The sequence below is a fragment of the Glycine soja genome, chromosome 15 (assembly GCF_004193775.1).
Source record: "Glycine soja cultivar W05 chromosome 15, ASM419377v2, whole genome shotgun sequence".
Lineage (NCBI taxonomy): Eukaryota > Viridiplantae > Streptophyta > Magnoliopsida > Fabales > Fabaceae > Glycine > Glycine soja.
In genome coordinates, this window is record NC_041016.1 from 14,448,770 (window position 1) to 14,472,502 (window position 23,733).

At 30.8% G+C, this 23,733-nt stretch overlaps 2 protein-coding genes across 2 annotated transcripts; one reads left to right on the forward strand and one right to left on the reverse strand.

Annotated features, from left to right (window-relative positions):
* Positions 1-6,182: 6,182 nt before the first annotated feature.
* LOC114388387 lies at positions 6,183-11,775 on the forward strand. The gene is made up of 3 exons (XM_028348844.1): positions 6,183-6,695; positions 8,151-8,310; positions 11,344-11,775. Exons 1-2 carry the CDS (start codon positions 6,332-6,334, stop codon positions 8,279-8,281), a joined length of 495 nt encoding a protein of 164 aa, XP_028204645.1. The 5' UTR covers positions 6,183-6,331; the 3' UTR covers positions 8,282-8,310; positions 11,344-11,775.
* A 4,309-nt stretch (positions 11,776-16,084) lies between these two features.
* On the reverse strand, positions 16,085-22,131 carry LOC114386619 (putative clathrin assembly protein At5g57200). Its single transcript, XM_028346649.1, has 15 exons — positions 21,973-22,131; positions 21,803-21,872; positions 21,381-21,478; positions 20,777-20,915; positions 20,532-20,659; positions 20,345-20,437; positions 20,168-20,218; positions 19,387-19,452; positions 19,243-19,308; positions 19,058-19,138; positions 18,899-18,976; positions 18,052-18,246; positions 17,894-17,969; positions 17,281-17,393; positions 16,085-16,659 (listed from the first exon to the last, which is right to left on the reverse strand). The coding sequence occupies exons 1-15, from the start codon at positions 22,060-22,062 to the stop codon at positions 16,216-16,218; spliced, it is 1,788 nt and encodes a 595-aa protein (XP_028202450.1). The 5' UTR covers positions 22,063-22,131; the 3' UTR covers positions 16,085-16,215.
* Positions 22,132-23,733: the final 1,602 nt, after the last annotated feature.

A 23,733-nucleotide genomic window follows, 5' to 3' on the forward strand; every position in this document is an offset into this window, starting at 1 on the left:
TTTATTGTAATAGAAATACGGATATACAAATACTACTAATTATTGAAGTATAGTACATAAATAGTATTTTTACTTTGACTTTAATATTTATAATACTTGTAACACTTTTTTTCTATGTATATAATTAAAGTTATCTATATTAATATTATACACATCAATGCATAATAAGATAAATTAAAAAAATATTAATTTTAACACAAAAAATATGATAGTGAAATAGAAGTGGAGACACACAGACGTGTCACGTTTGTGTTTCCGATAGTTACAATAATGTTAGATTGTCCTTATCCAAGTCAAATTTATTATATAGATATAAAATTGAAAACATTCTCTTGGATAAGAATATATCTCCTTGACTTAAAATTTGTACTTTATTACTCCAAGGTTAATAGCATTCACCTAAAGGAGTCATTTTTCAAGATATATTTTATACCTTATATTATAATTTTTGTTGACCATCCTATTTAATTTAACATGCAATTATAGTATGTTCTACTACATCTTCAACCTAAATCAATTGTTGGAACACCAACATACATTACTTTAAGATTATCAGAGAATTTAATTTTCTTTAATCTAAAATTCATTGTTTGGATGTTTTTCTTATGAAGAATTTAAATTTTTGGAATGTTAAAACAAAATTTCAAACAACTAAAAATGTGGAATTTTAATTTCCTTCTAAAAAGGTGAGAAATTGAAATCCTCTTCTTGACAGAAGAACTTTTCAAAACGTTCTTCTATTTCCTTTATAACCTTCATATTCTCTTCCACCTAAAAGTTCCCCATTCTCGAACTTGCGACTAATTTTCTTTCACCCTCACAATTTAATTTTTTTTATCCAAACACAAAATTTTGAAAATAAAATAATTTCTATTGAAGTAATTGAAATTCTTAGAATTTAAGGGGGTGTTTGGTTTGGTTCTTTTTTGTTTTCATTTTCATTGGAAATAAAAAATGGTGATAGAAATGCGTTTGGTTGAATTTTTGAAAACATTTTCAGTGAAAATATTTTTTCAAACGAACCAAAAACTGGAAACAATAAAATCTCATTTTCACTGTTTTCAGTTAAAACTAGGAACCTCATTTTGGGTAAAATGAAAATGCGGTGACAAGGAATGTAATTTTAAGAAAATCTAAAAATACATTTCCTTTTGAAAATACATTTTCAGTGTTTTTATTTCTTGAAAGCAAAAAACAAGAAGTCAAACCAAACATATTTTCAGAATTTTAATCTTTTGAAAATGAAAACAGTTTTCAGAAAATGAAAATAGAAAATGAAAATGCAAACCAAACACACCCAAAATTCCTCAAAATTTAAAATTTTCTCATCCAAACACACTCTAAAGGTTTTGTCATGTGAGGAGTACGATGGGAATGTAATGAGAGTTTCTATATTATTTTTCCAAGGGCCTTAAAAACTATGTTAAGCCGTAATATATGACAATTGACAACCATGATTTGACAATTCAAATTTATTCCCACTTCCATTTAAGAGTTCATCATATGATCACATATTCTCAATTTCTTACCAAGATTGGATCTTTTGTAGATTTCAAATGGTTGGTCATGTGGTGTGATTCTTTATGTAATATTCCTTTGTGCATAGTCATTTGAAGATCCATAAGATCCTATAAATTTCAGAAAGACTATTAAAGTGTGCTCTTGTTACTTATTTAACTATATACAACTTATCATGTCAGATCATGTTTAAATCATAAGGTAAGAGTTGTTTTTGTCATAACAATTGGGCTAAAATAGTTTAGATTACTCACGATATAATTAGAATTATTTTTCTCATTTGAATAATTTTATTAACTTACTCATAATACAAGCATTTAATATCATGTTATTAAATTATTTGCTTGTATCCGATGAAGCTTGCTTATGTTTTCGGCTCTAAGCATCACACATGAAAGTTCATTAGATTCCACAAAACATTGGAGAGTTAGGAGTTATTATTAAACCACTTTATTTATTCTACATATGTATATGAAATTTGTTTGGCAAACTCATGAATGCATGTTCTTATTAAATAATGATTCTATCAATTTATTTTTATAATGAATGTATTTAGGGTAAATAGCTTATTTAGTCCCTGAACTATGCATTTACTAACAATTTAGTCTCTACAATTTTAAAACGACCAACTTAGTTAATAAATGTACAAGTATGTCAATGAATTAGTCCAACATTTATTATAAGTCCTGTTCATGTATGTAGTGGGTTAATTTGTCAATAAGTAGTATAATTTCATTACTACTATGACATTAAGTGTCATACTTTAAGGACAAAATTGATAATTGTTTAACAGTTGGCCTAATTTGTTGCAACATTTACACATTTGTAGACTAAATTGGCCATTTAAAAAATGTAGGACTAAATTGTTAACAAATGCATAGTTCAAGGACTAAATAGGTTATTTACCCTATGTTAATTAATGAATATGTCAATTGTGTTTTACAATGAATGTATTGATGAATTAAATAAAATAACACCATTGATTGAACAACCAATCTAAGAATTAGAAAAATAGGCCTTTGGACCATAATAATTGAAAATACCAAATTGTCTAATTCTCAAACTAAGATTCATTTGATTTTAAAAATTTAAAATTTCTTACAAGAAAAAAAATATAATGGGTTTTAAAAGATTTATTGGGATTAAGATCAAACACAAACTATGCCTAACCCTAGTGATTACAAGTTACACTACAATGATAGTTGGAGTGGAAATAAATAATGATGGAAAGTGACTATAGTTATGAGACAATTACTATATTCACTCTTATTTTTTTTTTTTCTAATTACAATCCCCTTGCTAGTATAAATACTCACTATACTAAAAAATATCCTTATATCATCATTCAGGAAAGAACATTCCAAAATTGATGTTTAATTTTTTGTATTTCAAAAAGTATTTTCTGTAATACAAAATTTAAATATTATTTCGGAATCTACTTTCCAGAACACATAATTATATGTTTTGGAAAATACTTTTCAGAATACAATTTTAATTTGTATTCCGAAAAAGTACTTTCCATAAGAAAAAAAAATTGGAAAGTACTTTCTAGAATTTAATGAAAAAAGCATGCTGCATTTGTTCCAAAATTCAAAAAGATGATTATTTCAGTAAAGTGGTAGACAATGAAAGCATTCTAATGTGTCTATACTCCACCACTTGAACTTCTAACCAAATTACACAACATGTGCAAACCATGTACGGAGATCCAAAGCTTGTAAGCACTTTTCCTAGTTTATATCAAGATAATACAGCTATCAAAGAAGTAAAACCAATAAAGTGTGGAAGAAAGGAATGTCTTGTTGCTATGGAAGTAAAAATTGGAGTGAAAGAAAGGAAGGATTCTAATGAAAGAGGGGGAATGTTTTGTTGTCCTCGTAGAAATGCATTGTTGGGTAAAAGGGGAGTGAGCGATCATGTGAGAGAAAAAAAAAGGTTTGAGATAAGACTCCACTTTGTTTCTAATGACTTGTGGAATGATGACAATGAGTAGGATTCTATAATATTTGTCCTTATACTCACGTTTTAAAAAAAAACACTCATATCCGACCTCATACGAGTGTGGGTAGTAACTTTAATCTTCATCCTCGTACTTGTCGGATACCTATACTCATACCCACAATCCCCTCAAACCTTCTTCTTTCCTTCACACGATTGCACCCCCCATACAATGCACTCCTTATGGGACAACAAAACATTTCCCCTCTCTTTCATTAGAATCCTTCCTTTGTTTCACTCCATTTTTTACTTCCATGGCAACAAAACATTCCTTTCTACCTCATCTTGTTGGTTTAGTTATCTAATAAATTTATTATTTTGCTACAAACTAGGATAAATGTTTACAAGCTTTGAATCTACATACATGATTTACACATTTGTGTAATTTGATTAGAGGTTCAAGTGATGGAGTATAAACACATTACAATGCTTTCTTTGTTTACCACTTTGTTGAATATTATCATCTTTTTAAATTTTGGAATAGATGCAACATGTTTTTTTATATTAAATTTTGAAAAGTACTTTACAGAATTTTTTAAACTTCTAGAAAATACTTTCTGGGATACAAAATTAAAATTATGTATTTTGGAAAATACATTTTGGAATGATATTTAAATTTTTGTATTTCAGAAAGTACTTTTAAGAATATAAAAAATTAAACAGTAATTTGGAAATGTATTTTTTATAATGATGATATTGGGGTATTTTGAATATACTAGGTATTTATATTAATAAGGGAAGTATAATTAGAAAAAAGGAGACTGAATATAAAAAATGCGTTATATAATGGAATAGTTAATGTGGTGTAAGGTGAGAGTAAGAGGAGAAAAAAATATCTATAATGTCTTATCTTTTTCTAATCAAACTTTTCTTTAGGTGAATTTTTTTAACGAAAAAAAAGGATAAGATAAGTTAACAATGAAAACCTATCACATCTAGCTGGATTATCAAATTATAAATTTAAATAAGATAGAACAAATTATTATTATGTTTTTCACGTGTTATTAGAGTAAAGACTTTATCTTATCATTCAGTTTAAAAAAACAATATAGAATATTTTTAAAAATATTTTTTTACAAAATAAAAGATGTTACATACTTATATCATTGCACTAGTCCTCTTAAAACCTTTTTTACTATCTTATAAATAAAATATTAAATGAAAAGTATATATATTTAATGTCTTAAAAATATAAAATATATTTAATACTTACCATAAAAATAGAAAAATTAATAAGAAAATGTTGTAAAAAGATTTAGAATTCGTCATAAAGAAAATTTATATTATAAACATGTTTAATAAATTAATAGTCTAATTTCTAAATATTGTAATTACTTAAATATCTAGCTTTTAATAAGTAATATTTTTTTTAAAAAATAATTACTAAAATTGAAACTAATATTTGTTTTAAATGATAATAATTTTAACCATTGTTATAAAAACAAAAGGAGAGATTTTATGAACACACAATTAGTTTTACATAATTTTATTATAATTATCACCTTAAGCATTACAATAATAATAATAAACACAACTATTTTTTAATACCAACTAATCTTAATGACTATAATTATTATAATAAAAGACGTATCATATGAGAATAATCATGTGAAGATAAAAAAATGATCGATCTTAATTGTTAGATTAAAATGGAAAGTTAAAATTAAAAATATTTAAATTTAAATTAAAACTTCATTTAATCATAAAATCACGAAAAAAAATCAAATATCTAAAGATTTAATTTATCACATCCTAAAATATCTCAAACTATCATAATAATCATTATCACCATTTTTATAATCATCACAACCACACTCGTCATGGTGATGTTCACGGTAGTGACACAAGGACAATAGTAGTCATGAAGATGATTATGGTGGTGACGAATATATGACATGATAGTGGTGATGGTGATGATGTAGGATTTGATAAGTCATATCTTTTAGATATTTGATTTTCTATTTATTGAATATTTTAGAGATTTTGTGGTTAAATGTAATTTTAATTTGAATTTAAAATATTTTAAATTTAGAATTTTCATTTTAATCTAAGTGTTAATATTAACTATTGTCATTTTTACGTAAAATAATCATTCTCATATGATATGTCTTCTGTTATAATACCTATTGTAATACGAAAATAAATAAATAATTTTACATATTTTATATTAACTAACTTAAATATATATATATATATATATATATATATATATATATATATTTATATACACGAGTAATGTGTGATCCGTCCTATTACTATGACTTATAATGTTAATATAATTATTATAAAAATTAATAAATTTATTATATATATAATAATTTTTTTATTGATTTAATGATGTAAAAACTCTTTCTTAATACATGGTATATTATTTGGGGCATTCTAACCGGTAGTTAAGAGCAACTATTAAGGAACGAATAAGTAAATAAAAATTATTAGAATCACATTAAAAATCATATGAAAAATATACTATTGTATTTTTCAATAAATATTTTTATTTTTATTTTTATTCCGTAATAATAACTTGGTATCATTTTCCATATTATTTTATCTTTGAGACGCGTTTGTAAATCATGTTGCTAATGTTGATTTTTATTTTATTTTATATTTTTTTTGGAAGAAAGAAATGATGTTAAAATTGATTGGATATAGCCTACATCTGTAAGTAAGTACTATATTTGTCCAGCCATCCATCCGTACAGCTCCGAAAGTCACCGTCTTTCATTCCCAACCCAACCTACCTTTCTTCTCTCTCTCATATCTATAGGCAACCTATTCAATCCCATCTCTCTCTCAAATCACGACGACGACGACGATGTTCGGTGTCCTCCGCAGCAAGGCCGGGCCCCTCCGCCGCCTCCCCTCCCTCTCTGTCCCCCTCCGACGGCGATCGAGCAAGGCAGCGGCGGCGATGGGGGAGGTGGACATGGCGGAGTACGACGTGGCGCTGAAGCACTTCGACGATCTAATTCAGCGTATACTCGTCAAGAAGAACACACCGGACTGGCTCCCCTTCGTCCCGGGGTCCTCCTTCTGGGTCCCACCGCGCCCCTCCCATTCCAACGTCGCCGACCTAGTCCACAAGCTCACCTACGAGGACCACCGCCGTCACCCCCACGATTGCTCCCCCCTCCTCTCCACCCTCCGCGGCTGGCCCTCCGTCAATTTCTTCATCGATGGTAACTAAATCATTTCCCACCTCCCCCTTTTTCCTCAAAATCTCATTTTTCGTACCTTTGTTCAATTGGGTCAATGGATAAACAATCAAAATTGGTGCTTTTTCAGACCCTCTTTTGGATTTGTGTTTCGGGGAAATTTTGGGGGAAAAGAGTAACTAATGGTAACTAACTCATTGCCAGCACCCCTTTTCTCAAAATTTCGTTTTTTCGCCCTTTTGTTCAATTTGATCAATGGATAAATAATCAAAATTGGTGCTTTTTCGCCCTCCCTCTTTTTGGTCTTGCGTTTCGGGGTTTTCTGGGAAATTGAGGAAAAAGGAGATATGGGTGTCGGGGGTGGTGATTGTTTCTTCTGGCTGACATTGAGAACCAATGTTTTAAAAAACTGTCGTTGTCCACAATTTCAACTGCAAAGTCAAGGCTTTTGGGTGTTTGTGACCGCAATTGTAGCTGCATTGGTCGCATTTAGACATGGGTGCCTGTGTGTGTTGGTGTCTGGGTGTGTTTTTTATGGATTGATTTGGGGGTGGTGTTTGTTTTTTCCTTCTCACATTTTGAACCAGGGTTTTAAAAAACAGACCGCAACCGCAAAGTTAAGGTTTTTGGGTGTTTGCGACTACAATTGTGGTTGCATCAGCTGCATTATGCATTTGTTCGTAATTTTCTGTAATATCAAATTATCAATTAACATTTGGATCGTGATTTAGAACTTTGTTTAGAATCTGTAGTATTATGCCAATGCTGATGATGGATTTATTCTTATTGATTGATTTGGCCATTTGGGTATTCTCTTTATCATATACTAGAGATGAATGTTTCTGCAACGGTTATCTTAACTTTTAGATGTAATTTTTAGTTAAAAAGGTGCAAACTAATGATTCTAATGCTGATTCTGCATTACTATTTTTCAAGCGGCTTAATTTGAGTGCAACTTATTCCAATTGAATTTTTGTATGCCTTTCATCAGATTCTGCTGCATTTTCCTGGTGTGGATGGTTGTGAAAAGTGATATATGTGTTTGTTAATGGAAAATAGTTATAGCTGCTAGTTTAGGTTTTAGTCTTAACGGGCTGGTAGGATGCAGTTTGTCATGTGCGTGTTAAAAATGTGAGACATGAGCAGGAAAAGCTCCAAAGCAATGTGATGGGTGTTATGCATTATTGGCACTATATATGAACAAATTATGTACTTACGAGGAGTGCACTCTAATGGCCCATTGCTAACAGGTTGATGAATACTTGAGCACCAGAGATTCATTTAATTTGCTCTTCATAAGTCTCTTGTGTAAAAAGTTATTGATTTGAATTGAACATTAAGCTCGCTCTATAAGACAATAATTATTCTACATTTGAGACTGCAAATGGAACAATGTAAACATTTTGCACTTTGGGGTGGGTGAAAATATTGTGATTTATGAACTCAAACAATTCTGTGTGCTTGTCTTTTTGACTTTAGAGAATGAATCTACTGATGGTGAGGATACTGATATAGAGATAAATGGCCCAGATGGGACAAATGGGACTGTGAAAGTGAAGGTTCTGACATTTTCAGAAAATGTAGCTCACTCAGAAGATGAGGAAGGATGATCCGTAATTTAGCCAAGCCAGTTGCTGCGGTGAGCTTGCTTCTTTAGCTTGGAAGTTTCTTCTGTGCTTGTGCCTATATATGTGGACATTATAATCTGTAGTGCAAATCAACCTTTGGTTTTTTGATGGTAACATAGGAAAGGAGGAGTTTTTAAATTTCTTATAACATGTGCTACTTTACAACCTGCCTATCTAATATCAATGCATGATTTTGAAAGGAAAAGTAAAAACAGGAGAGATCGGAGATTTAATTCAAAACATTGAAACTTATGAAGATTATTATTTTAAAATGTTAATAGCTTCTTTCATACACCTTCTATTACTCAGCCTTATGTGCATATCCTTGCAGAAATTATGTGATGTAGGAGGGTAACTAAGAGTATGCCCTTTGGGCAGGGTAGTTGGGTACTTCCCTGACTGATTAACGTAGAGTACTTTGACTTTTTTTTCCTGAAGGAAAGCAAAATATCAATAATACATAAAAGTTTGAAGCATTTAGGGATGGGGTGCTCAACTAACTGATTTGAACTGAACTAAACTGTAATTAAACTGAAATTTAATCATATAAAACTGAAACTGAATTATTTGGTGGGTTCAGTTTTATAAACTGAACTATAAAGAAACAGTTCAGTTCAAAACTGTTTTGAACTTTTGATAATAAAAAACTGGTTTGAGTACTCTAATAATAGTTCAGTTCAATATCAAAAGCTTTCTGTATTATACTAGTCTCGTTCAGTTCCATAAGGAAAGCAAAAACTGAGTCAAACATTTGGAGGCCTTCTATATACTAGTCAAAACTGAGTCAACCAACTTCCACACAAGCATAATTCAGTTCAATATCAAAAGCTTTCTATATACTAGTGTGGTTTGATACGTTCAATATCAAAAGCTTTCTCTAGTCTCGTTCAGTTCAAAACTGTCATGTCTGCAGCCATGCTTGTGTGGAATGATTTCTGAAAGCAAAGGGGGTTAATGTGAAAAGAGCTGCAAAGTAACTCAGTCTGATATGTATACTATTACAATGCCATTTCTCACATTCTTCCTCTTCTGCAAAAGCATTGTACATATCAAACAGTTTAGTTCAGTTTTCTAAATTAAAACTGTTATTAATAACTGAACTGAACTGTTTTTATCCAAATAAAAGTTCAGTTCAGTTCAAAATAAAAACTGAATTGAACTGAACTATGGTCACTCCTACGTTAAGGTATCTAAATGGTAGCCCAAAGATAACAAAAATCCTATTTAGATATATAATCTTAATAAAATACAATTTTCCTTAGAATAGATATTCAATCAAAGATAAAATCTATAAAACTAAGAAAAGATATCAAAATCCTAAATAACATAATTATTGTCAAATCTATAGGTAAAAAGTAAACACAAATTTTTCTAATATATTATGCATCAGTAGGTTGACACTTGTGCCAAGCTACTTCACAATTTAAGTTTTGATGGCATACAATAGGGTGACTATTTTATGAGGAATGTCTTGGAAATATAAGTGAGAGCATAGAAGAAACTGGCGGAAGTATTATAGAAGGAATGCCTATCAGGCTATCACGATGATTCTTACGTTCAATTATGTACATCTTTTGTGCTGATGCTCTCTTTATTTGCCTTGTGTCTGACATTTTGCGGTTGGTGGCTCTATAGCTTATTTCCCATTCTTACTTCCAAATATGTTTCTGTTTGCCCCTCATTGTCCTGCACTGTAAAATGCATTGCCCCCTTCCTTCTTTAGTATCATGTTGTAGGTTCAATCAATAGTGCCAAATCTATTAATTCCTCCAAGGTTTTCAGCGGGTGCAACCTTAATTCCACCCTACTTTCCTCTTTTAACCCATTCATGAAATTTCCCTTAAAGTAATTGGTATTCCCAATCTTGAGAGGGCATGAAATTTCTTCGAACGTATCTCTGTATTCCGACACAGTACCTTCTTGTTTCAAACCCAAAAGCACTTCAAACAGATTCTGTGCTAGAGCAGGTTGAAACCTTCGTGACAAAGCATTCTTGAAATCCCACCAAGATTGATCCTCTGCCCTTGTTTCCCACCATTGAAACCATGTCAACACCTTGCCTTCCAAGGCTACCAATGCGACTTCTACTCCTCCTCCAATACTCCTTTGAGTTGAAAATACCTCTCAATTTTGTCTACCCACCCTGCAACGTCACCTCCATTGAACATCGGCAGTTCAAGATTTCTCCATCTCCACTCCGTTTTCTCTGTTTTGTTACCAGAGAAATGTGAAGCTCCACCTTCTCCCTTTTCCGGAGATCCCATTTGCGGCTCCAAGTTTCCCTTTTGCAGCTCCTTCAATTGCTCCAACACCTCTTGCATCATTATATCCATGCTCTTGCGCCATTCGTCATCTTGCACAGAACGCACTTTCAATTCCTGCTAGCTTCTCTCAACGTTATCCATTAATGAATCCATCTTTGACTTCACCATGAATTTCTTCCTCCTCTGGACGAACCAGCTCTGATACCAGTTGATTCTATCAACTGGTAATTGGGGGGAAAATTAGGGTTTTAGGACAAGATGAACAGAAAGAATGTGAACTTTTATTATGATGAGATTCTCTAGATCAGTATGATCTAAGAGAATGTTACAACTCAGGGCAATTAGAGAGTGCCCAGAACCTCTCCCAATGAAGTCTACAACAACCACTTTCCTCTAACTAAACTCCTATATATTCTACTGACTATAACTGAGTTGGTTATAACAGTTTGGTGAGTTAATTACAACTGGACCCATATCTCTATCTCTATTCTTCTGTATTCGCTCATATACCTTCTTAATGAGAGGTCTGGTATCAATTTGCCTTGTGTCTGACGTTTTGTGGTTGGTGGCGGTATAGCTTATTTCTCATTCTTTAATCCCTAATTTTTGGCTTGGGGAACAGGGGACATCTTGAGATGAAAGAGAGAGAAGTAAAGGTTATGCTGTTTTGGCAATCATATGATTTTGTAGTTCAAAATCTGTGTAATTTATTTTTAAGCATTGTCTTTTGTTGTATTGTTTGCCCGTGTATTAATACCAATCTGAACACTTATTTTGTAGGTTTGTCATGATGCAATGTCAGGTTGTGGAGAAAAGTCCAAAAAAAAAAAGGCATGAGAAAAAAACCAATACTGAAAAGGACTGTGTGTGCAAATGGAAATTCCTTCAGATGCACAACTGGTGGTTCTTTTGGGATTAAACCCATCTCACTCTACTTGACTCAACATTGATCTGTTTATTTGCAATGCTAGGTTGAATCCTTGTAGGCTGAATGTGTGTATATATTTATTTATCCAACTAATAAAACACAGACATTGTCCTCTAAACCAGCAGGGACTTGCTCAATTTAGTGCACATATTATGTTGATGTGTATATAATTGTAATAGACATTTCTTTGGTGGTACAAAAGTGTAATAGACTTCATGGGGCAACAGTTTAAAAGTTTCATTGAAGTCACACTCTAGCTTGAATTTTAGCATTAAGTTCCATTATCTTTTCTTCTCAAACCCCGACCCCATTATTTTGATTTTGAAGAATAGTTTGCCATTGAAAGGCCGCAAGGCAAGCAAACCACAATGCAACATGTTAAGGATCAAGAATTGTTGATGTGATTATTTGCATACCTTTGAAGAAGAATTGTTGATATTAAATAGGACCATGTTGAGAGAGCTTTTCATATTTTGGTAAAAACAGTGTCTTCCGAATGAGCAAAATATCTTTTAAACTTAGTTATATAATATAATAAATGTCTTTTTTATAAATTGTTTAATATAAAAATATGATTAAGCCTTTTTTTTATAGTTTCAAATACTAAGTGCGGAAGACAGTCATGAAATGAGTTGTCTTATTTCATTTTCATCACAAAATACCAATGGTATTAATTAAGGGATTAAAGGCAGAGTTTTTTTAATTAAAAAATATACTATTAATGTACTCTTACCGTAATTTTTAATGCACAGCATAATTTTTAATATTTATTTATTAATTCTTTAACTAGCAGCTCTTAATTTTATAATATCAGTTGTATTCTTAGTATCAATATATAACTTTTTCTTGAATTAACAATTTATTTTTAAATAAATCCAGTTACCAACTAGCAAAACTTAAGTGCATTACAAATATTTTTTTAATTTAAATATTTTATGATAAAAATAAGTTTAGAGTATATTAAATATTTTTTTTGATAATAAATATTTATTATATAAAGAAGAGACGAGTTTTTAAAATTGAGAAGAAAATTAGGGAAATAAATTATTAAAATGAAGACACATAATCTTTATTGACATATCGTGTCAAACTTTAAAAACATATTCAAATTATTAAGCTTATAAAAATCTTAAAATTCAGTTTGTCTTAAAAAAAAAAAAAAAACTTTCAAATTGATATGGTGTATCAAGAATTAAAATTTAAATCAAATTAAAATGAAAATTGAGAAATAAAATTTGAAAGTAAAAAATATAAATAAAAATAAATTGAATATTTACCTATATATGTGTAAATATTTTTGTAAAAGATCAAAATATAATTTTTTAATATATGGGTTAAAATATACATGAATGTATAGTATTGGGACAATTTTTTAAGTTATTTGATATGATAAATATATATTTTTTAATTTCTTAAAATCTTGATAATTAAGGTTCATGTTAAGAATACCCATAACCCAAGGAAAATAATATTTTCATCATAATGCAAGCAGCGCCAAATTTATACATATTTCGTAAAAAAAATGCTCTTGAATATTATTGATGCAATGCAACACTACATCATGATTATATTTGGTATATACACTTGACCATTTTCAAACAGACCTTTACAGAGTACAAATGCCCAGTGTGAAAGTGTATCAATCTATAACCTAATTTATGCATCAGGGATGAAAATCATGCAGTCATCATAAATCTCACTGTTTATAGTGTGATCAAATGAGTGAAGAGGTAAACTTAAGTTATGCTAACCATGTGTCCAACCACATGCATAAAATCTTATCAAAGGTTTGAAATCACTTTGTTTTTTCACAGCTCGTTCTACGACATACTTGTCGAAATGGCAGAATCAGATTTTTCTCAACTCAAATGGACATAAACTACCAAGCTCGCAAACATATACCACATGCCATCACAAAACACTTAAGCACCAACAACTCCTAACAACCAGCAGTTCACAAATGGGAACCAAAAGTAAATCATGCTAACTGTGCTGAAAAGCAAAAATTAAAACCCAGTATTGAAAACTAAGTCATGAAAGCATGGGGATAGACAAAGTATAATCAGCAAAGTGAGGCTCCTTAATCCTCATCACCACCACTCCCACTGGAATTATCCTCATCACTAGACTTCCTCCTCTTCATCACCTTCAGCACCCCCCATAAAAGGAAAAGAAAAACAAAAACATTGCCATGTATGTATACACACAATACACACACAATGAATAATCCAAAGGGTTGACGCATCGGTGGTGTGAGACCCCGCTGCATGTGAGAAAACGTTTTATTTAGTGGAAAAAATTGTGTTCAATTCTTATATGTGCAAAATTTCTGTGGACCAATAACATTCATGTACTGTGAGCAAGATCAGTATCTAACCCAATGGGTTGGAAAAGCTTGTGGTCTAACCCAGGACCAAAAATACACACGATGAATGCAAAGAAGTTAAACACAATCACGAAATTGCATGTAAACCGCTTCAAGGGAAATTGGGTGCTCTTAGCTATCAGAACTTAGAAGAAAAAATGCAAGTGACACCACCATAGTGTGGCCATACTTACATCATAGAGCTCAAAATACAGCAGTACGTGGAGTAGTATCATAGAAATACATTTATTGTTGGTTTGAATAATATGCAGAATGAGTGTGTATACATGCTATTTATAGAGCTTGTTAAACCCCACAATAGGACCCAATGCACCCCAAGTGGTGTAAGCTCCATTGGAGCTTGTAGGCCTAAGATCTTCTTCATCAATGGATTCCTTTGTTTCTTGGAAGATGAATGGTAGCGGAATGGAGAAAGGAAAAGAGTGGAGACGCCACTTCAAGGAGAAGATGAGTCTAGAAGAAGCTCACCACCATAGGAGGCTATGGATAAGAGCTTGGAGGAAGAAGGAGATGAATGAACGGAGAGAAAGAGAAGAACACGAAATTTTGTGCTCTAAATGAGTTTTGAAATCTGAAATTTAATATTCAAATGATCAAAGTTATAAAAAAATGCGCACACATGACCTCTATTTATAACCTAAGTGTCACACAAAATTGGAGGAAAATTTGAATTTCAATTCAAATTTCACTTGAATTTGAAATTGAATTTGTGGAGCCAAACTTTGGAGCCAAAATTTCACTAATTATGATTAGTGAATTTTAGTTATGGTTCAACCCACTAATTCAAAATCAATTCCAAGATTCTCTACTAAGTGTGCTTAGGTATTATGAGGCATGTAAAGCACGAAGGACATACACAAAATGTGACTATATGATGTGGCAATGGGGTGTAGTAAGCAAATGCTCACCTCCCCCTCTAATTATATAATTATATAATAGTATAATATCTAAAGTTACACTCGTATTTGTAAAATTTATGAGTAAACTATTTAGATCCAAATTTGGATCTATTTTATTCTAAACCTTTTTTTAAATAATTCTTATACAAAACTATTTAGTGCATATTTAGACTAATAATCATGAACTTAAGTTTAAGTTTGCAAACTGAACTTGTAAAACTTGAATTTTCACAAAAAAATTATAATATTCAAATGTATTTTTGAAAGTAACTTACCATATCATGAAATTGAGTTTATTCTTGGGTGTGACAACTGCCATTTTAGGGCCCTCTTAAGTTCTTATTTTGTTTAAAAAATAATTTAAATTATTAGATGATAAATTTTATCATAGTATGGTGGAGTTGTTTATGATAGTACTAAAGTATGCTGAGTTGTACACTGTCTTTGCTGCGATAGTAAGATGGCATGATATAAAATGAAATGTTAGCAACTCAATCAAACTAATATAACTTGTAAATGGTCCAGACAGACGGATAAATATATATAGCTAAATTTTTTTTAAAGATCAATATATTTTTTTAATATATGGGTTAAAATATATATTAATCTTATGCATTGGGATAAATTTTTTAAGCTATTTGATGTAACAAATATTTTTAAATTGCTTAAAGTCTTGATAATTAAGGTTAAATTTAAGAATGCCCGTAAGCTAAGGAAAATGGAATTTTTAACGTAATGCAAACTGCGTCACATTTGTACCCATTTCATAAGAAATGCTCTTTAATATTATTGATTTTTCTAAAAGCGAATTGCTATAAGTGTGAAGACCTCTTGCTCGAATTAAGTAAAAATAAGGATTACACAATATTGGTTAAATATCGAATTAAAGATGTTTTCTCTTGCATAAAAAATGAAAAATAATAATAATTAAAGAATACAATAAAGTAAGGATTTGATAATTGACAAAAATCATGTCACAATATTGATGCGAATTTTTTGTCAAAATAAAGTTTTGTATTATTATGCTTAAGTGGTTAATTAATTTATACGAAAAAATAATGCAAATAAATCGCTTTCTTTTGTTGATGTTATCTTTTATCAGTTAAGCGTGTACACTTGACAATTTTTCAGTGAGCCCACGTACACGGAGATTTTTCCTTCACTATTTATTTCAAAAGGAAAATATCTGAATGCTTAAGCAACAATGAAAGTGTAATCCTAGATCTAGGTGAGAGAACAATTTGTCTAAATAAACCATTGATAAGTACTAATGAAAAAAATATTAAATATGTCATTCACTGGTCAACAATTAATTAAAGAATTTCAATATGATAAAAAAATGTTATACTACTATAACCAACAAGAATACATTCTTTTTGTTGTGGAAAGTGAGAGTGTGAGGAAAAGGGGAAGATATCAAATGACAAAGAAGACAAGATTTACATTAAATTGTAATTTCCCTGTTGGGGCATGGAACTATGATTATAGTTTGGTACCGGTAAAGGATCTCCAAATGGATTATGAGAACTTGAATTATACATCTGTTGAGGGTATTGGTTATATGGTTGTTGCTGGTGGTAAGGGACCATCATCATGTTGTTGTGCTGTTGTTGTGCTTGTTGGTACATCATTTGCTGCTGTTGGAACATCATTTGTTGTTGCTGCTGTTGTTGAGACATTAGTGCCATTTGCACACTAGGGGGAGGTGCTATGTTGTTGGACATTGCAAAGGGATCCTGTTGGTTGTAATGATCAAATGGGTTGTTGTTCTGTATATCCATTGTTCCACTATGTCCATAACCTGCATTTTGGAGTTGGAGTTGTCTCCTGGCATTTTCATCTTCATATAGACTATCCAGTAATAGTTTGTCAAAACCACCAGCCTGACTCAATATTAAAGGACGGAAATAGAATTGTTATATTTTTGCAACATGGGCTAAAAGATTGTAACCTATAACCTCATTGAGCTAAGAATAATGTTTCTCTCATATCTTCATGGACTTTTTGGTTTGTGAAAATGTATCCTATTTTCATATTTTTATTTTCACCTTGTTTCCTGTTTTGTAAAGTTTTTAGAAATTTTTTCTTATACATATTTTTAAAAACAAATAAAATTGAAAACGGAAAATATTTTCAAATCAAATGATTCCTTTATTTTTTACACTATTCTACACCTTTCCTTTTATGGTAAAAAGGAATGAAGAGAGAATTTGGAAGTAGTGTAAAAAATTTAAAATTATTTTTGTCTAAATATGTAAAAAGCTCAATTCATCATGACGTTGATGCAACACTAAATCATGATTTTATATGATATATAAATTTAGTCATTGTCAAACAAACCTCTACAAAATACAAATTACTAATGTGAGAGTGTATCTATGTATTTATAACCTAATTATGAAGGGATGAAAATCATGCGATCACCATAGATCTCACTAGTTATAGTGTGAGCAAATAAATGAAGATATAAACTCCATTGATATTAGTATAGTAGAGAAACAAACCAATCTGCGATCTGGGGCTTGACTGGAATGGTTACTTGATGTTGTAACTAGTGAAAGTTCCCATCCAGTAGTCCCATCAAAGTTACTCAAAGCAAGATTGTTTGGATTATTTCCTACACAAACTTGCAAAATTTAGAATTGAGTTAAGTAAAAAAAAAGAAGCTAACATAGTTTAATTAATTATGGGCATGATTGACATATAAAAAGGAAAAAAAATAATTAAAAGTTTCTTAGGTTCAAGTCCTAATTAGTTCATGTAAACAAGGACAGATAAATATATCACAAGCATCCTCATGGATTTTTGATAAAAGCATGTTATGAAATGACAACCGCTAGGGTATTAGTCTTTTTGATCTAGCTATCTACCATCTTCTCTTATGAGCTTCATGTGGCAAAGTTAAAAAAAAAAAAAAAACAATTGTCCACATGCTATGTTTACATTTTTGGATTTGCTTATAGGTAGATCAAAATATACATATAAGTTGTCCTTGTTTACAAAAACTTTAAAATGCTAGTATATACATTAATGAGGCACGTCATAATCTCTTGCAAGACTTGGATTAAAACAATTTATATTTCTCAATCAATTATCAATTACTTTAGGCCTTACCACCAGGTGGTACAATTGCAAGAGCCATGGCATTGCTTTCCTCCAGTTCCATAGCTTTTGGATTTATTTCATTAAGACCCTACAAAGGTGGACAAATGCATATTTTATCAAGCCAACGTCGCAAACATGCATACAAAACATTGTTTATAACCAACACATACCAGCAAATCATTTGTACCATCATCAGTTGATATCAAAGGAGGAGGCTCTACCTCCTCCTCCTTAGGTTGTTCTTCTTCCTCTTCCACTGACTCTTCCTCATTGACTTCTTCAACTTGTTCTTCATTTGCTTGAGGCTCTGCAGATTCATTGGATTCTGATTCTTCTTTAGATGATTCTTCATTTTCCTGATACTCCTGGTGTTGAATAACATTTACTAATGAACCATAAATAATTACATTGCAAACATAGGTTAGAATAATTATAGTTGAAAGCATTAGAGAAAGTTTGTTTATGAACAATTAGCACTTTTGCCCATTACATTGGTTTGTCCACGATGCTAGTTATAGCAAATAATGAAACCTTAACAAGGTAGTGTCATGTGACAAGTGGCAGAACCAGTAGACAATAACATGGATACAAAGTTTGGGTTAGCTATAGTTATAAGAATAAATTGTGAAATGGGTTTTGGAAAATGGTAACAAATGCCTTGGAAGCCAATGAAGAATAAATTAGTAGCTCAATTTTTTATTAATAGCTAAGATGTTTTGGAGAGATTTGCCATTCCTTCATGTTATTAAACATAATACATAATACACTAAAAGCCTTTTCAGCTCTTCCTACCAAAGGAAATGGCTTGAGACGCATATGTTATAATGTATATGGTAAGTCCTGTAATTTGTAATATTAGGGAGTTCAGTTTGGATTTGACTCACTCGTCTTATCACTTTATAATGTTAGAAAGAAATGCATATTGGCTCATTAAAGTTCATATACAAACATAAGAGCATGTATAACACTAAACACCACAAGTTTACCCCAAGGAGTTTGTACATCACTTTTTCTTACCACTTTCTTATTAACATAGCCTGTCTGTGGTGCTTCTTTAATGTATTCTTCCATTGTTGCAAGGAAAGAGGGAGGTGGCTGTTCATCAAAGTAAAAAGCTTTGTGAGATTCTTCCAGTCATGATAGCACATGAGGCTTACTCTAACAAACAAAAGGAACCTGTCTCAGTGTTGGAAATTGGAAATTCCTAGTAAGGTCCAAGCCTTTGCAGTATTCATAGAAGTCAGCAAGATTTTCAGCCTGCATAGTATTCATAAGGAAAACCATCAACACGTTATAGATCACAAGACTCAATCCATATTGGTCATCAGCGAGAATGCTTGAAGAAAATCATTGTTATAAACCTGTTGGCCAGCTCTTTTATAAATGTTTAGAGCTTTCACTGCGTCATGTCTTGTCATATCAAAGAACTGTAATTTTCATTAGTTTGTGTAATTTAAAATTTAATGAAGCAATCAAGTAGTAAATTAAATTGAGATAGGCACTACCACGTCCACAAGATTGATGATTCCGTCATTGAGTGTGCAGTATATTTTGAAACTCTCTTTCAAAACCTAAATGGCATTGCCAAAAAGCCAAAATATAGTGACAAACATAGACACAAGTCCATGTAAATAAATGAACTAAAAAATAATCAAAATTCATCTCTTTTCATGGATTTAAATGATGTTTTGACGATGAATTAGACTGCTATAATTATAAATTATAGGAGGTAAAATTCTCTATAGGTAGCAATTCGACCGTGTAATTCACTTAAGTCACTATGATCTTCATTCCGAGTGGAAGCCATTTATTCATTGGCTTCTAACATTATGTAATAGCACGAATCATACAGATATAATTTGGATCAAATTTAGATGCAATTTCTTAGATGCTTTTAGTGTTATTCTACAATTAAAATTGAAGTTTTGCATTCGTAATTTACGTAATAAAGGTTGATATTAAAGGTCAATACAAGTGAAACTCCAATTCAGGCAAAAATATTCAATTCGTTAGGTCTTTTGGTGTTACTCTTCGATTAGAATTGGAGTTTCACTTAAAAGGAAGATATATATATTGACATTTAATGTCAACCTCTACTGGCATATGCCTCTAAGTTTTGTCCATATAATTCTAATTGTTCCTTGTTGACAGATATCAGTTCTTGTGCATATATGATCACTGGAAAAAGTATTCGAATTATCTAGTCATGTTACTGCCCCTAAACACTTTTTGAGTTTATACTCAAAGTGCTATTATGTGGAAAACACAAATTCTAAACATGCATACCAGGGCCAACGCATATTGTACTAGATGATTGCTGTAAGCACATCCTTCAGGCTGCAAGATGTTAACGCAAATTAAATGCAACTTAGAGCAAGAAAATACAGTGATTTAATGGTAAGGGATATGTCATAACAAAATGCAGACATCAAATTTGAAAATTTCTCATTAATTCATTTATACTTGACAACCAATAAGGCGATATAGAAGTTGTTGTAGTGCAGGTAGCTGCTCCAATAGATCATCACTATCCAACGACCGAGTTTTGCTATGTACCTGTCAAAATTGAAAGTTAGTGATATTCTGAACATAGAAATATGATGCTTGAAAAATAAAGTTGAGTGTGAGTAAAACAAGGCAAAATGCACACATTATTAACCACTGGTGATGCTTTTGTTAAACGCTCGGATTCTATGTCATATTTAAGGACTCTAAAGCATTCAAGTCTTTCTTCTAAAAATAGTGCATAAGTTCGCACCCATGCAGAACAATCCCAAGCTGCAAAAAGAAATTCAGTGTCATGGAATTTGGAAAATAATGAATAAGAAAGAAAAGGGTCAAGCTAGATGTTCAAAATAGTTACAACAAATTCATATGCAGAATCAATTAATTTACCTAAAGGGCTTGAATCATCTTTGAAATTGGATATTTGGAGAATATGTCCCCTACGTGAGTAGTTAAGAATCTCTTCTCTAAAGGTAGGATCACCCTCTCTCAAAGTCCTATGAATGACTATCAATGTCTTTATAGCAACCTGACATTTCATTATTCAATGACACACGAATCTTATACAATGATAAAAGTTATTTTTCTCAGTAAAATTGTGTGCAAATCCTCTCTCTATATGTGAGTTGAATCTTAATTTAGCCCCTTGGATGTCCCTTTCTTTTGGGACGCTATGATAATTAATGAACATGTCATATCCCATTATTTTTGCAATAACATTAAAATCATGATTTATATTATATATAGGTGTGATTGATTACGCATATGATATCATTCAAGTGTTTCTTTTCTTCTTCTATTTCCCCTTTATATTTTTGCTAGTATGTGTACATAAAGAGGAAAGCAAATCTAATAAAACCCTTAATTGAACTGTTCCAACACTTAAAATCTTCTACCATGTCATTAAAAAAAAAGTTCTTAGGATGTTTTCGTTCTTAGTGCTTTCAAAAGACAAGATATCAAACTACTATAAATATCATCAAAAGAATTATACTATCCAACTTCGCGTCTTTGAAAGTCTCTTAGCAAGTTTGTGAATGCAGTATGCCACATCTGCCCGTGGCTGGTGTGCTAATGTTGCACAGAATATTTCTGCAAACCATTCAAGGCAAATTATATTTAGAAAAGAAAAATGCAAGAGAAATTAAAATAAGCTTTGATGGAAAAGCAAATCCGATTCATACCTTAAAAATGGTTATTTTTCTATATATTTAGCGCAATATTAGCAAGGAAAATAAACAAGCATTGATTGATGAACCGAAGCTTTAAAATGCCAAAGATTTCACAAAACAAGTTTCATGATGACACATGATGTTAGTTAAAAATTAAGAGCATTATTTACATTCAACAAAATTTGAGAATTAGGAATGATTAGTGAGGTATATATACATATATATATATCGTATGTTAACATACTTCGAACATGACGTTCCTTGGGAGGATATTCCACATGATTGGTAGCTTTTACAATTGCAATATCCAACTCCTTCATAAACAAAATGAAACACAATCAATCTAAATAATAGAGATTCATTTGTATATGCATGCATGTTTACGCATATAACATAATGGAGAAATCAAATCACCTTGTATTCGCTATTGACTTTGGCAAGGCCAACCTTGGTAGAGTCCTTGAGAGCTCCATAGGCTTTTCTAAAGCTCTGAAACGTTCCCATTATTCATTAAAAAAACGGTTTACTTTTATGATATTGATGAAGGAAAGAAAAACAAGAGAAGGGGAAAAGATCCTTGCTTTCTTCTTGATTGTTTTATCTTTGAGAAGGGTATTTTGGTACTTTGAGGATGTGATGATCTTAACTAATTAATGAATCTTGATGGGACAATTGAGTTACATTGGACGAAAGTTTCTGCAGAATCAGTTCGTTGAATTTTCCAAGAATAGAAAAAGTCGGGTTCTGTTTGGTTGAGACTCAAATTACCTAAATGCCCATTGCTAAATGCACTTTGATGGCATGAACATTGATTGGTTTGGTATTTTGAATTTAGAATGACAGTTGCTTGTAATAATAATAGACTGTCATAATGTTGTTTTAGTGGCTGGAGAAGAAAAGAAATATGTCTATCATACAAAATAAGTTAATGTTCTTGAATTTTTTTGTATAGGAGGAATACTAGCAACAACGTTGTTTCTAACAATTTTTTTTATTCTGACTCTTTTTATAATTTATTAAAATTTATTAAAAATCATAAAATTTGATAGATTTCACTTTTTATTTAATAATTTTTTCTTTTAATTTAATAATAAAACTCAATAAAATTGATCATTTTTAATAAAATTGAGTCAATCATAGAAATAATGTTAAAAAAGAACATATAAGAGAGTGTCACTCGGTATTTTTGTTTCATATATTGTTTATAATAAAAGAAACTATATATAGGTCAGTTAAATTGTAGAAACTCGCTAAAAGTTAAAGAATGTCTCAAGTTTTAAAGAAAGCTTATAAAAACATTTATAAATTCTTGATTAATAAAGTCCTAACCTCAATTATAAAACTTAAATTGACCTTAGCAATGAAACTCAAGTCAACATCTTCCTAGGATATGATTTGACTAATATTTATTGACTCAATATTCACAAAATAAAATATGTTTTAAAGTATAAATTTTATTTGCAAAAAGTAATATAATTTGAATTTTTAAATTGTTATTTTGCAAAGGTATTATAAAACATGTTGGGAATTAACATATCATTTTTCCTCTTTTGGAAACTTAAAATAAGTATTTAATGAAAGTGAGAGAAAGAACATTACAAATTTAACACGGAAAACTTTTTAATTTGAGTAAAGAAAAAACACAAAATCTAATATAGTAAAAACATTTTTACTATTGAAAGTATGATTACAAAATTTTTTCTTTTAGATATAAAATGTTTTTTCAATCTCTTAGTCTCACCCTAGCAATAATGATTTACAATAATATGTTCTAATTCTCACTAATTGTATGAATGAAATACACCTCACTAATCATATGAAAAATATATATATTTCTATTTCTCTTTCTCATTCCCTCTAAGAGAATAACAATGTATTTCTTTATATAAGATAATCTTTCAGTTTTTGAATCTCACCCAATATTATTAAAGTGCAATTCTTATAATCTGAAGAAGGAGAAGGCTACAAAAGCCTTCACTATGACTCTTGTTTACTCACATTGGTGGGGTAAATCATCATACTAATCACAAGTCCCCTCATAGTGATGACTAACTTCTCACATCTCATTACATCTTTTTAACTCCTAAGTTTACTATGATTACTTGAATGTGACAATGTAATTAATTATGGAGGAATTTTCAGTAGGACTCATTCTTCCAACATAATTAATAGGCG

Bases quoted from the DNA above. Each gene is read 5' to 3' on its own strand.
- LOC114386619 (XM_028346649.1), bottom strand. From the start codon at position 22,062: ATGGGAACGTTTCAGAGCTTTAGAAAAGCCTATGGAGCTCTCAAGGAC. The intron at 19,453-20,167 runs GTATGCATGTTT...AATGCCATTTAG, and splicing joins TACAATATGCGTTGGCCCTG to GTTTTGAAAGAGAGTTTCAA. The intron at 19,139-19,242 runs GTTTATAACAAT...AATACTATGCAG, and splicing joins ATAAAAGAGCTGGCCAACAG to GCTGAAAATCTTGCTGACTT.
- LOC114388387 (XM_028348844.1), top strand. From the start codon at position 6,332: ATGTTCGGTGTCCTCCGCAGCAAGGCCGGGCCCCTCCGCCGCCTCCCC. The intron at 6,696-8,150 runs GTAACTAAATCA...TTTTGACTTTAG, and splicing joins CGTCAATTTCTTCATCGATG to AGAATGAATCTACTGATGGT.